Source organism: Chlorocebus sabaeus, chromosome 24, assembly GCF_047675955.1.
Source record: "Chlorocebus sabaeus isolate Y175 chromosome 24, mChlSab1.0.hap1, whole genome shotgun sequence".
Classification (NCBI taxonomy): domain Eukaryota; kingdom Metazoa; phylum Chordata; class Mammalia; order Primates; family Cercopithecidae; genus Chlorocebus; species Chlorocebus sabaeus.
In genome coordinates, this window is record NC_132927.1 from 69,818,259 (window position 1) to 69,831,797 (window position 13,539).

The 13,539-nt window shown below is 37.2% G+C and overlaps 1 protein-coding gene across 13 annotated transcripts in view; it reads left to right on the plus strand.

The window, feature by feature from the left end:
- UNC79 (unc-79 homolog, NALCN channel complex subunit) overlaps window positions 1-13,539 on the plus strand; it is a 279,067-nt gene that overhangs the window by 94,792 nt on the left and 170,736 nt on the right. For all 13 annotated transcript variants that reach the window (XM_007987657.3, XM_037984430.2, XM_007987658.3 and 10 more), the window contains 4 exons: window positions 1,761-1,825; window positions 6,253-6,341; window positions 6,978-7,018; window positions 10,385-10,413. In XM_007987657.3, the coding sequence (XP_007985848.2) occupies window positions 1,761-1,825; window positions 6,253-6,341; window positions 6,978-7,018; window positions 10,385-10,413 (224 nt within the window). The remainder of the gene's footprint in view (window positions 1-1,760; window positions 1,826-6,252; window positions 6,342-6,977; window positions 7,019-10,384; window positions 10,414-13,539) is intronic.

Sequence of the window (13,539 nt, forward strand, 5' to 3'; positions counted from 1 at the left end):
CCTGTGCCATAGCAGTTGTTATATGTTTTGAGTATTAATTCTGCCCATAAGTGTCATGAACCTCTGTAAAGCAATCTGCAAACATTCTCATAATACACTGATTTGGAGATGGTTAACAGATTTTATCTTGTGTGCCAATTTTGTTTTGATTGGTGGTGACTTGTTGGAGCACAGTGATAAGAAGGATCCCAAGGCCAGTTCTGGACTCAGCAGGAAGGAATGCTGTAATGGATTAGTGATGTCTGTCATGAGTTTGGGATCAGAAGAATGCAGCACATGTTCCATGTTTTTGCAATTCATGTACTGGTTAAAGGCAGCCTTTTCTTCTATGTTTCTCTAAGTGTACAAGAAAACTTGCTGCAACTCTTTATATTCAACTTGACTTTACCATATATGGGAAACTAATCTCATAGTTATGAAGTGCCTATACCCAAATTATTTCTTCATCAATCTGTTCATGTACTCATTAATTTCTTCTTTGTCACTCTCTAAAAATATGATCAAAATGATACTATCTTATTATAGTAGTGGTCTCTGGTCTGTATTTCTTGTCTTCTTTTCAAATAAATAGACCTGTTGTATATTTTAAAATGTCATTGGTTCTGGTAACTATATTTCCCTGAATCCTCATCTAGACACATAATCTTATACATGATCTAACAATGTTATAGAAAGTTTGAAGCTAGGATACTCCTAGGTAGAAAATTTTCTAAAATGTTTGGAACATAAATTAGCTTGGATCATTAATAATATATATTTTTGAATTATAATTGAATATGTAACTAAGTAAGAATATCTTCTCATCTGCAAATTCCTACATATTAAGATTAGGCCAACATAGTCCTATGAGTTTAAAATATGGCACTTTAGAAAAATGTCCTACTTTCAAGCATATAAACCCCTTACATGTTTTTAATGATGGAATATTGTTAGCTAAGTGTTCTGGGCTACAGAATCATCCAGATGATAACTACTGGTTGTGATTCTCAATCTGACTTATTACAGGTAACTTGGTTCTTTTCCTCATTCTGTATGTATACTGAGCTTAGGAGCTGGGTATTAGCAGACTAGCAGAAGTTTAATTGGGTATTAGCAGACTAGCAGAGGTTTAGTAGGTGGGCCACGTGTAAGAGAGAGATGCATTTCATTTGGGCAAGAAACTCATCTTTCCAGTCTCCATGTTTGATGGGAATGGCATAGAAAATGGAATGATAGAGGATGCCTTACTATTCATGTCAGTTGTCATCAATTTAAAATGCTTCCTGGTGCCAACAATCTAGGATGTTTAGCATAATATACTCTCATGGAAAGAGCAGAATGTCAAGCACCAAGAGATATAGGTTCTAGTCCTAGCTTATCATTCACTAACTCTGTGACGATATCAAACTACTTAACCTTGCTAACTTTAATTTATTCTTATATGAAATGAGATTAATAATCTGCTGTACTTACCCTACAGAGTTGTTGGAGGATCAAGTGAAACTATGATTGTAAAAACCTTTGAAAACTTATTAATGGAATACCATTGTGGTACTGTACATGCCATCTTATATTGGCTTATCTCTTATCCTAGGAAAATGGACAGAATTGTGTATCTTTGCTTGTCTTTTAAATTTTTTATAGATTAAAAAGGTGATTCTGCTAGGAAGCTTTCTGATGATGGTTCTATTTAGAAAAAAGAAAATAGTAAAGTATCTGTTTTTACTAGGGCATGAATAATTTCACTGAGAAGTATTCATCAGTTGTGCTTTACTTTACAGCTTGGAATCCCATCCACTGCCAGCACATTGAATGCCACAATGCAATTAACAAACCAGCTGTGAAGGTACTGTTTTATTAGACCTGGTGCCATACTGTATTGTCAGTAGTCAAATTGCTGAATGAAGTGGACTAGATTGCATCCTTCTCTGTAAAGCCGAGGCGTGTGCTGTGTAGTAATTCCAAGTACCTCCATATTCAATCTGATTGTACTTTGGCAGACTGGTCAAGAGAGAGCAATGAATGGCGTTGTCTGCAGTTTTGGCTATGCGTTCGTAGCCAAGTGCTATGTAGCACTGAGCTAATTATCTATCAGAAGGATCCTAGTAAAATGCTTACATGTCCTTAACTGGTTTCTATTTCAGCTAATGAACTCAGGGAAATGTATTTTCTCTCTGTTTTCATGTGTATGCTACAAATCATGAATGCTTATGCAAATTCAGGAGTAGTAGGACAAAAAGATAAAATCATTCAGTTTTAGCTTATATTACAGATATGACTTAACTGAAATGACTGAAAGGTGTCTGGACAGCATAGACATGGAAAGTTACATTAAAAGTAGGGAAACAGTGGTTTACAGAGTCAAGTCATTTTCCTAAGGTTGCCAGTTAGCATCAGAACTGGAGACAGGACCAGGTACCTGGTCTCCTAACCTTATTGTCCTTCTACCACACCAAATTTGGTTCTGTCCTATTATAATCCTGAATCTTGAAAGTTGAATGTGAAGACAAATAGTCATACCTTTTAACAAAATTATTTATGATATATTTATTGGATACAAAGTATTTAGCTGGATGGACCTGTGTCTGGATTTGCAAGGTATAATTTTTATATTATTAGGGGTAGGAGTAACCTGAAGTTATCAGAGTTCACAGTTACTTTGGAGAACCAGGTGTCTTGCGGGTTTGCTTCTTTTGTTTTATAGATAGCCTGTAGAAAACCAAATGGTAATAGAAAACTAACGCCATCACTTTATAGAAACAAAGTAGGAAAGGTGAAATGAGATCCAATAAAAATAAAAGAAACCAAAAATGTGTTTCATGAACCAAAACTGGCAGAGGAGTGCCAATAATAACATTGTCATCCAGATACATTATACTAACAAAGGATGGCCTTGTATTATTATTTTTAATCTCTGCTTTTGTTGAAGGCAAATTGAATGGATTGATATTAAGAGCAGGTAATTGGCTGGGCGTGGTGGCTCAAGCCTGTAATCCTAGCACTTTCGGAGGCCAGGGCGGGCAGATTGCCTGAGGTCAGGAGTTCAAGCCCAGTCTGGCCAACATGGTGAAATCCTGTCTATACTAAAAGTACAATAAAAAGTAGCTGGGTGTGGTGGTGTGTGCCTGTAATCCCAGCTACTTGGGAGGCTGAGAGAGGGGAATTGCTTAAACCGGGGAGGTGGAGGTTGCAGTGAGCCATGATCATGCCACTGTACTCCAGCCTGGGCAACAGAGTGAGACTCTGTCACACACACCCCAAAAAAAGAAGCAGGTAATGATAACCCACACAACGGAAGTGTAGGCGCCTCCCATTCTATGGTATGTACCCCACTGTTGACCTTCAATAGACATTTGGGGTTCAGAGGTGCTCTTCTTTGGAGGATATTTTGAGCTACTCACATGTGAATTCATAGTTTATTCATAGAGTTCAGCTCGATTTTTCACAATGATGAGACTTTCATGTTTCCTTCTTCTTATCCTTCTTTTCTTCCTCCTGCCTAAGTTATAGCTCCTTCTTTTGGGTCACCCAGACATCAACAGGAGGGGGATCCTTTCTGTCTCGTTTCTGCAGTTGTTTTTCCCTGATTTTATGTCAGACTGCATTCTCAGGAGTCCTCTGATATCCTGGTTAGTAATGCTTTCTGGCCTCCTACTTACTGAAAGCATTATGAATTAGATTTTCTCCTTCTTTTCTAGGCAAACAGCCCGGTCCATTCCACTGGGTTGGTCTCACTTTTCTCCCTGAAGCGAGTCAGCCAGGATAGGTCAAACCATCCACTTTCTGTCATTTTATAAAAATAGAGGCGAAATTCACATAATATACAATGAACTATTTTAAAGTGAATAATTCAATGGCATTTAGTGTATTTACAATGTTTGCCAACACCACCTCTTTCTAGTTTCAAGACATTTTTGTATCCCCCCAGTCTTACTTTCTGAACTCCAATTTCCTCAAAGACCCTCCTTTTCTATTTTCATTCTACACTTTGCAGAAAGATAGCATTCCTGTTAAGTCTTCCTGTGCTGGGGCCATTTTTGCACTACAATAGGTCTGGCTCAGTATTGCTCTTCCTTTACAACGTGAGTACGCCCAATCTACATCATCACCACATGACATGCAAATCAAGGGTATCCAACATCCAAATGCTTACAAAATAATGTTAAGCATAAAGTTAGGAAATTTTATAGTATGATGTTTAAAAGTTTAAAAAAGTTTTAACTTTTTTGCAGTGATGGAGGGTTAATGTGTTAACTGAATTTTCTTGTTTCCCTTTCTCAGTTTTCCAAAGCCTCTATATTGGGCACATGTCATATTTACAAACAAAAAACTCCCCCGTTATTAATGTGACACACAGATATGAACACATTAGTGTGGATGTAAACCAACCTGTTCAGAGTAGAACAAAACTCACTAGACCAACTACAGATCTGATGGGTCATGTTAAGTAAGTTATTTAGGAAATCAGAGGTTGACTAGCTAATCTCTAATGATTATTTACAGTTTTAGCATCCCAGGAGCTACTCCTTTTGAGTGGAATGAAAAAGTATCTTTACCTGGGGGAGGTATCAATGACTCACTAAAAAAGAGGGTAGAATAACTTATATAATACTTAAGAGGAGCTCCACATGGAGGGCATGGGAAAGATTTGGGGAAAATTGATTAATCCTCACTAAAAGCCTAATATCTCTGTGATAGTGAGCTGTAATGCTAAGCAAGAATGATTTACCAAATAGAAAAGTATTATCTTTGTAATAGGCCGCAAAAATTACTTTTTAGGCAAAAGTCAAGAGTTGTAATAGAATTAAATATGAAAATATGTTGGAACTTAAAGTTTATATCATACTCTGCTTTTGGTTTTACTTGGTTCTACTTGAAGTCCACTTTATGAAATACTGTGGAGCCCAGATAATTATCTAAGGCAGGTTCTGGCAAACGATGGCTCAGACCTAAATCTGGCCTGCTGCCAGTTTTTGTATATAAAGTTTTGTTAGAACACAGCTATGTTAATTTTCTTACATATCGTCGATGGCTGCTTTCACGCTCCAACAGCAGAATTGAGTAGTTGTGACAGAGACTGTGGCCCACAAAGCCTAAAATATTTACCAAAAAAGTTTGCCAATCTCTGATTTAACACACCCCCAAGTAGTTACTCATTACATCTAAAGAAGCATGAAACTTATATGAGGAAAATTCTCACTCTGAGCCTTTGTCATCAATATATAGTATACAAATGTTGATGGCAAATTGAGCAATTCTAACTAGATTCCTCAATCATTGAAATGTCTGAGTTTTCCCTTTGAATTACAGACTGTTTGAGTTATAAGCCTGGATGATTTCCCCCCTTCAAATTTGTGAGAACAACTAAGAAAAGAGTGTAGTTCCAGAAAAATTTGTGTATTAGGCATCTTAACTGCTGAATCAGCTAGCTCATGAGTTGATTATTTTTTCGAGGGTAGGAACAGAATTCAAAAATGGCTTTGGTAAATTATAGAAATTTAAACTCATGCAAAGTACAAAATGCAGTTAGTTATCTAGATTTTTTGTTCATTTGACTTAAAAGATCCAGATATTGAAATATTCTGATGATCAACTGTGAAATTAACACTTTGCATCTCTGTGCTTAGGCTAGTGAAACCCAGCCATATCAACCAGTCCCAGCAAGGGCAAACAAATTATAGGTCACGTGTAGGAAATAAAAAACCACACTTGAAAAAGAAAAGTTGGATGATTGATACAGAACTAAGATTCCAGAGTAAGAGAAGTGAACCACTCAATGTTAGATTTAATGCCACCTTTTTTGAATGAGGTATACCTTAAGAAGCAAAATTCTCTACCCCTAGCATTTTAGTATCAGTTATGATTCTGAAATCTTAATAATATATTTTCCTTTTCCTAATGAGAGTCTACTGTTGTTTACCACTTTACAGAAGGAATTAGAGTGAGTAATATACTGCCAATTTGAGCAGCAATTGAACAAGATGATTATTTTGGTTCTTTGTGGAATGAGAGTGAATTTCTCGACACTATTTATTACTTGAATTGCAAGTAACAGGAGAAATGAAAAACCACAGCAGCCACATTTAAATCCTCAGGGTGGACTCATCAGCTAGTGCAGGGAGAGACATTTATTGGTAAAAAGGGTTTTACTAAAAATATTTATTCCACCTTGCTTTTGGAAAATCTGTCATTATTGAAGCATTTGTGCTAAGAATCTAGGGAATGTGATACCCAGGAACAGGAGAGTTCATTCTGTCTTTTTATGTGTTTCAGATGTGTATAGACCCTTCCCTGTCAGTAGCATTGGGTGATAAACCACCCCCGTTGTATCTCTGTGAAGAATGCAGCGAGAGGATTGCAGGGTAGGTATAAGAGTTCTTAAAGAAAAAGAAATAGAGCAATAATGAGAAGATAAAAATCATTTGGACTTAAATTAGTTACATTACTAAAGTTTCTCACTAGCCTCTCTGATTTTTAAAGGTTAATTATTCTGATATTTAACATATAGCAAACTTTCACTGGGAACATTACAGCTTTGAAAAGTTGCAATATTTCTCTCCGTGTGACATGAGAAGAAGGCAATTCCACTTAATAAATCAGCTGCAATTTTGGAGTAACCCTGTTAAAAAGGCCACAGAGAAAAACAGATGTAAAAGAAAACTGTGGTTTCCAAACATGACATATAAATTATATGGATTCTTCTTGCTTGTTTGTTTCACAGAATCACACTCAGCTTTGTACAGATCATGCAGTATTTTGGTTGGCTTAATTAGCATCTGGAAAGTATCATTTAAAGATAACTGAATATGATGAAGTGCCTATAATTTATAATTTAGCTGGAATGCATTAGACATTTTAAGAGTTTATTATGATGGTGCTCTTAATTATACTTCCTTTCTATTAAGAGCCTTTCAGCAATAGTGTGCAGCTTATAAACATTCATGTGGAAGGAGAATATTTCAATGAAGCTCAAAAATGAATTTTGTTTTTTTCAATAGGGACCACAGTGAGTGGCTGATTGATGTTCTTCTGCCGCAAGGTACGGTTTACTTAGGAAAGGATGAATAATGAGTAATCATGACTAATGACATAGTTGCTTTATCTCCTTTTGTACTATTTTATAGTACAAAGACAGTCACCAAAGTATTGTATTCTATGAATATTCATTGATATGAGGCATAATATCAATGCCTTGCTTATAATGTACTCACACATTTAATAATGAGGGAAGTAGTATCATCCCTACCAGAATTAAGGGTAGATATTGGAATTAGGATTCTGTAAGACTAAAGCCCTGCCAAATTATGTCTTCAGGGATTTTCTGTATCTGTAACAGGTGTTGTCAGTAATAAGATGCTGCGCCAGGTCTGATTAAGGAGAAGAAAAATAATAAGGAATACCACCTGGGAGAGAGATGAATAATTGGCCTTTTCCCTGCTACTATTACTAGTACTGTGTCGTCGGGGAGAAATTATTGAATTTCTCTGAGACTCAGTTTCCTCATCAGTAAAATGGGGATAAAGTATATCTAACCCATCTCAATGGAAAGACAAGATTTTAAGGCTTCTTGTAGTTTGTTGGAGTTCTCAAAGCTATGCCCTATAAGTTGGTAGGTCCCAGACAGAGCATTTCTCCACATATGGGAGAAGCAGCTCTTCCAGCCATGTCAGAGCCTCCAGGCTAAAATGACAAGGAAGGCTAAAATGACAAGGAAAAGTACTGACAAACACAGAGGAAAGATGAAAGGTAGAAAATTGCTGTGGGCATACTAAGTTTGAGTAGAGATCGGGGCACAGGAAGAACTCGATGGTATATGACTTCAGATGTAGAAAATAAATGGATTCCCATCCTGGCTAACACGGTGAAACCCCATCTCTACTAAAAATAGGAAAAATTAGCTGGGTGTGGTGGCACCTGCCTGTAATCCCAGCTAAGGAGACTGAGGCAGGAGAATACTTGAACCTGGGAGGCAGAGGTTGCAGTGAGCTGAGATTGCACCACTGCACTCCAGCCTGGGCGACAGAGTGAGACTCTGTCTCAAAAAAAAAAAAAAAAGAAGGAACCATGAAAGTCTTATCATTGTGAAAAATCAAGCTGCACTCCTTGAATAAACAATGAATTCACATGTGAGTAGCTCAAAATATCCTCACTCCATTGGATTCTTGGGAAAAGAAAAGAAAAGAAAAGAAAAGAAAAGGATTCATGTGAAAGGCTCATTTGAAAGGAAAACCTTATGCAAACTAAATTCTAAGAACTTTTTTTTTTAAATTGAAGGCCTTTGCTTGATAATTACACTTTTCGTAGTCTTACTTTTCATATTAGATTATTTATATTAGATTCTCAACCTTAAGGGAGAAATTAATTTAGTGCTCCCCTCTGTAAAATGGAGCAATAATGTCAGCCTCTATATTCTTCAAAGGTACATTTTGAAAATTTACATAAAAATGTCTGTAGGTCAGGCGCAGTGGCTCATGCCTGTAATCCCAGTACTTTGGGAAGTGGAGGGAGGCTGATGGCTTGAGCCTAGGAGTTTGAGACTGGCCTGGAAAACATGGTGAAACTGTCTCTACTAAAAATACAAACAAACATACAAAAAATTTAGGAGGGCGGGAGGGAAAAAACAATTTAGCGAGGCATGGTGGCATGTGCCTTTAGTCCCAGCTACTTGAGAGGCTGATGTGGGAGGATCATTTGAGCCCAGGAAGTTGAGGCTGCAGTGAGCTGTGATCATGCCATTGCACTCCAGCCTGGGCGACAGAGAAAGACCTTGTCTTAAAAAAAAAAAAACCACCACCACCACCAAAAAAACCTGTAAAAAGATTTGGGCTTATATGGGTAAATGTAACTTTTTTTCCTTTAAATTAGGCTTCTTAATTAGTGATCATCCACTGCTCTGAGGTAAAAGCCATAGTCAAGTTATAAAATACAAGTTATAAAATCCTTTTTAAATATGTCGCTGAGCAGTGATATTCATCTTTAGAGGAAAATTGGCAATAACTTTTCATTATTTATCTAGACATGTGACTCTAACCTCAGATGCTTCAAGATAAACTCTGGGATATCAAACTGTCAAATAACCATTAATTATACAAAACCAGTTTTTAAAAGTGAGTTGTAAATTTTATTGCTTTTTCATCCACTAGTTTAAGATTACCAGACAGCGTTTGGGAGACATTTGCCTTTGATCTTTTAAATAAATTGTAACATGGACTATACTATAAATAAGGTGTTAGTTCATTTTTTGAGTACATACTATTTCAGAGAACATATTAACCGATTCTTGGAAGATTTATTTTCAAATGATCTCCAGCATCAGTTTTCATGGAAATAATTGATGTGCCCACTAAAAAGAATTCTTATCCATTTATTAAAGTCAATCCCATATGTAGACAGTAGTTTGACAGTCTTGCTCCAACTGGTCTACCTGTGGGATTGAAAATTGCTTTCTCTTAACCCTACAGCTGGTTTTACACGCGCATGTTAAGAATGATATAAATTGATAATTTAAATCTAAGTAGTCCAAGTTAGTAATTTTTTCTACCGTTTTGATATTGCAAATAATCCCATGGTGATGCTGTAAATATATCACATCAACCCAGTGTCATAGTGTAATGGAAAGAACAGTAAATGGGGAATGTGGAGACTTTAACTCAAGGTCTGCCCCTAGCATTGATAGCTTGTGTGACCTTGAAGAATTTAACCACAGTGGTTCTCAGTTTTGTCCTCTGTAAAATGGGGAAATAAGATTAAAATTGTTTGGCTTTAACGAGATTTGATTTCCAAGTCATGTCTGAAAAGATTAAATTACTTGTAAGAGTAGCAGCATGCAGGTGTTCTTAACCTCACTAAACACACACCCCTAGATGAAAAGAGATCTATTTCATGCTTTCTGAGGAAACTAGAAGCTAATAAAAGTAGATGATAATTTATGAGACAAGCGAAAAGCTGTTTGGGCCAAGTCCAGAGGTCGTGTTACTAAGATTTAAAAAATTCCCCCTCCATGGCCGCCCTGATTTAAAATGGGCTCTAGACCCGGCATGGTGGCTCACACCTGTAATCCTAGCCTTTTGGGAAGGAGGTCAAGGCAGGAGGGTCGCTTGTGGCCAGGAGTTCAAGAACAGCCTGAGAAGCATAGTAAGACCCCATGTCTAAAAAAAAAAAAAAAAAAAAAAAATCAGCTAGGCATGGAGGGCCACCCCTGTTGTCCTAGCTGCTTAGAAGGCTGAGTCAGGAGGATCACTTGAGCCAAAGAGTTCAAGAGGCTGTGGTGGACTATTATGGGGCCATTGTACTCCAGCCTGAGTGACAGAGTGAGACCCTGTCTCAAAAAATAAACAAGTTAATTAAATAAAAATTAGAGGGGTTCTTTTTCTTTGTTGATACTTTGTGTGCCTTCCCCTTACAGCTGAAATATCTGCTATATGTCAGAAAAAGGTAAGAGCAAACCATTTGTGTTGTTGGGGCATGATTTATTGTGTTTGTATGTAAATTCATTTATTGACCTCTGCCTTATTTCTGCACCACTGTTTCCAGTCTGTGCATGCCATTGTGTTTGTGGAGGGGGAAAGGAAATAATTTAGCATGCAAGATTGCCACATCCAAATGGTCTCTATTTCCATTTCTGCTTTTGCTCACCCATCTTATGCACAATGTTTTTGTTCAGTAATTTGCAATAAAAGCCTATGTATAATTCTGGGATAGAAGTCTAATTAGAAAAGGGTTTGAATTATACTGCAATTTACGGTACTTAACTTTAGTTAAGGATATATCTTGTATGCTAGAAATCCCGATTGTTCTGAAGTGGAGTGCAAATAGTCCAATTTGTATGTGTGAAAAACATACCCAAATACTGTCCATACCCTGTATATGGACAGTATTTATTTATGTGTAAGTTGAACAATATATGTAGCTAAAGATTCTTCCTTTAATATTTCCTTTAGTTTTTTTAATAATAGTTTCTCTAAACCATCTCCGTCTTCTCTTCTTGTTTTAATAATTGAAAAGCATGAGAGGAGGCAGTATGATGTCATAAAAAAGAACTTTTGACTAGTTGGTTGAGATTCTTGGACTCAGGCTGGTTCTGTTCCCTCCTACCTATGTGGACCTTGCACATGTCATTTAAACTTTTTGGGATGTTGTGAGTAGGTATATTGGAGGGCTGTCTCTGTTACCTATGGATGCATAGCAAATCATCTGAAAACACAGTGTCTGATATGGCAACCAGCTATTTAATCACAGTTCTGTGGATTGGCAATTTGTCCTATGCTCAGCTCAGCTAAGCAGTTCTTTTGATAAATTACTATAGGCTCACTCATGTATTTGCAGTCAGTTGGTGGCTAAGCTGGGATTGGCTGGCCTCAGATGGTCTCACTCCCATATCTGGGGCTCAGCTGGGATGGCTGGAATGGTGAGATGGGTGGGGTGTCTGGGCCTCTCTCTTTCCACATGATGTCGCATCGTCCAGGGGCTAGGCTGGACTTGTTCACAGGTGGCAGTCTTCTGAGAGAGTGAGAGTCTTACTCACTCAAGGCCTCTCAGAAGTCACACAGCATCATTTCTGTAGCATTCAACAGGTCAAAGCAAGTTCCAAGGCAGCCCAGATTCAAAGAGTGGAGAAATAGGATCGTTGTGGTTATTGAAGGAGTGGCAAGAATTTTGTGATCACATTTAATCTACCACAATCTGTCCTTTGGACATAATTATTCACCTTCTAACCATTTTATATGACCTCCACAAGTCTTATTCATTTATGGCTTCAGACTTAAAGTCTAGTATCTTGTGATCTACATGTGATATGTCACTGATTAAACTTCTTGGTAACTGATTCTCTTGATTCAGAGTCCTGTGAACTAAGAAGGAAAGTTATCTTCCCTCTCTGCACCCAAGGCACAATGTTGAGACAGGGACAGGATCATAGCAATAGGCTTCTGTTCAGAAAGAGGAAGGGAAAGCAGATAGCAGTCATTGGTCTATAGCAGCTCCAGCCACAAATACATCAACAGTTCCTCTGTCTCCAGGAATAGCATACTTGTCTTGATTACAATCTGGTTTTGTTTCCTAGAAGTAGTTCCCTAATCTGTTATTGTCCTCCTGAGCTCTTGGCTCCACTCTCTGAGGCATCTTTTCTTTTCAATAAGTAATGGTCCATGTTGCAGCTGAGTAACTTTCTCAATCTGCTTCCTGCATGTAGGAGTTAGGGTCCCATAGACCTCTTTTCATTTAGAACTGCATCTGTTTAGTTTTAGCTGGTGGTGCTTTTGCTAGTATGACTTTCTTAAAAACTTTGTGGATTTTCAGTGAATCTCAGTGGGGTCCTGTGCCCCCGAAAGCCACATCTTTAATTATTTTTGAGGCAGTCCTTCCTATATTTTGAGCATTTCAGTGTGCCCTTAAAATTTTTAGAAGCCCTGTTATAGCTGAGAGGCTCAATTCAGCACCACCTTATAACTTTCTGAAGCCTTAACGAAGGATCTTAGAGTCATAGACCATATTTTTCCTTTGATCTTTATCCTGAGGCCATTCTTACTTTGAGAATCTTTTATAAGCTTGAGGGACTAGGATTCCAAACAGTTCTATTTTCTAAATCAGCATGTTTTGGCTCTGGGGACATACCTAATATATTTGACACCCAGGGTAGATCATTTTTTAACACTTCCCTTTTTATATGACAAAGTTATTTTTAGTAACAAGCTTCAAATTAGCACATTTTTATTGCTTATCCTTTAATAAACATTGTGTTTTACTTAGACGTTAATTTGGAGAACTTCCATTAAGTTCATAACGGTTCAGAATTGTTTGAGTTTCTCCTGGGTAGTTTGTATTCTGCCTCTTTGGTACTGCATATTCCCTGAATGGTATATTTGAAATAAGCAATGATAGCATCGTGATTGGAAAGATGAAGAGACAGACCTTAATTATTTCAATTCTGTGATTTTGTGAGACCACTTGGAGTTATTTCTATGTGTTTAAAATTCAAAACAGTGAAACAAAGTGGTTGGAGTGAACATTTGAAAACATGCCCAGCTGAATCTCCATCTAAGGGAAGCCTCTCTAGTTTACTTTGGAAATGAACGAGCTGAATCCACATGGGTTGAGGCCTTTCAAATATATTATCAAAACTTAGTAGGAATCCTAGCAGTTATTTAGAACTTCAATCAACTCAAGATTATTTTTGGGGAAATGTATTTTATTGCTGACATTGTTTAGAATAGATGGCTTGTGGTAATAAAGCAGGTTGACTTTTAGTCGGTATTCCAGATATTATCATATGCAGTGTTTCCAGATACTCCATAAGAAATTGCTCAAAATTTAGCAGCATAAAACAGCAACATTTAATTATGTTCGTAGACTCTGTGGATTAGAGATTTGGACAGGGCATGATGGAGATAGCTGAGGTATGCCCTTAAGATCGTTAGAAGCCATCCTCCGCAACCAGCTTTTTTTTTTTTTTGTCTATCTAAAAGAGTCTATGGTGTACCATATTAAATTCTGAGTTCTTAAAGGGTTTTATATTCAAGCCCTTGTCATCATTTTTTTTTCCTACTGAGACCACATTTTCCT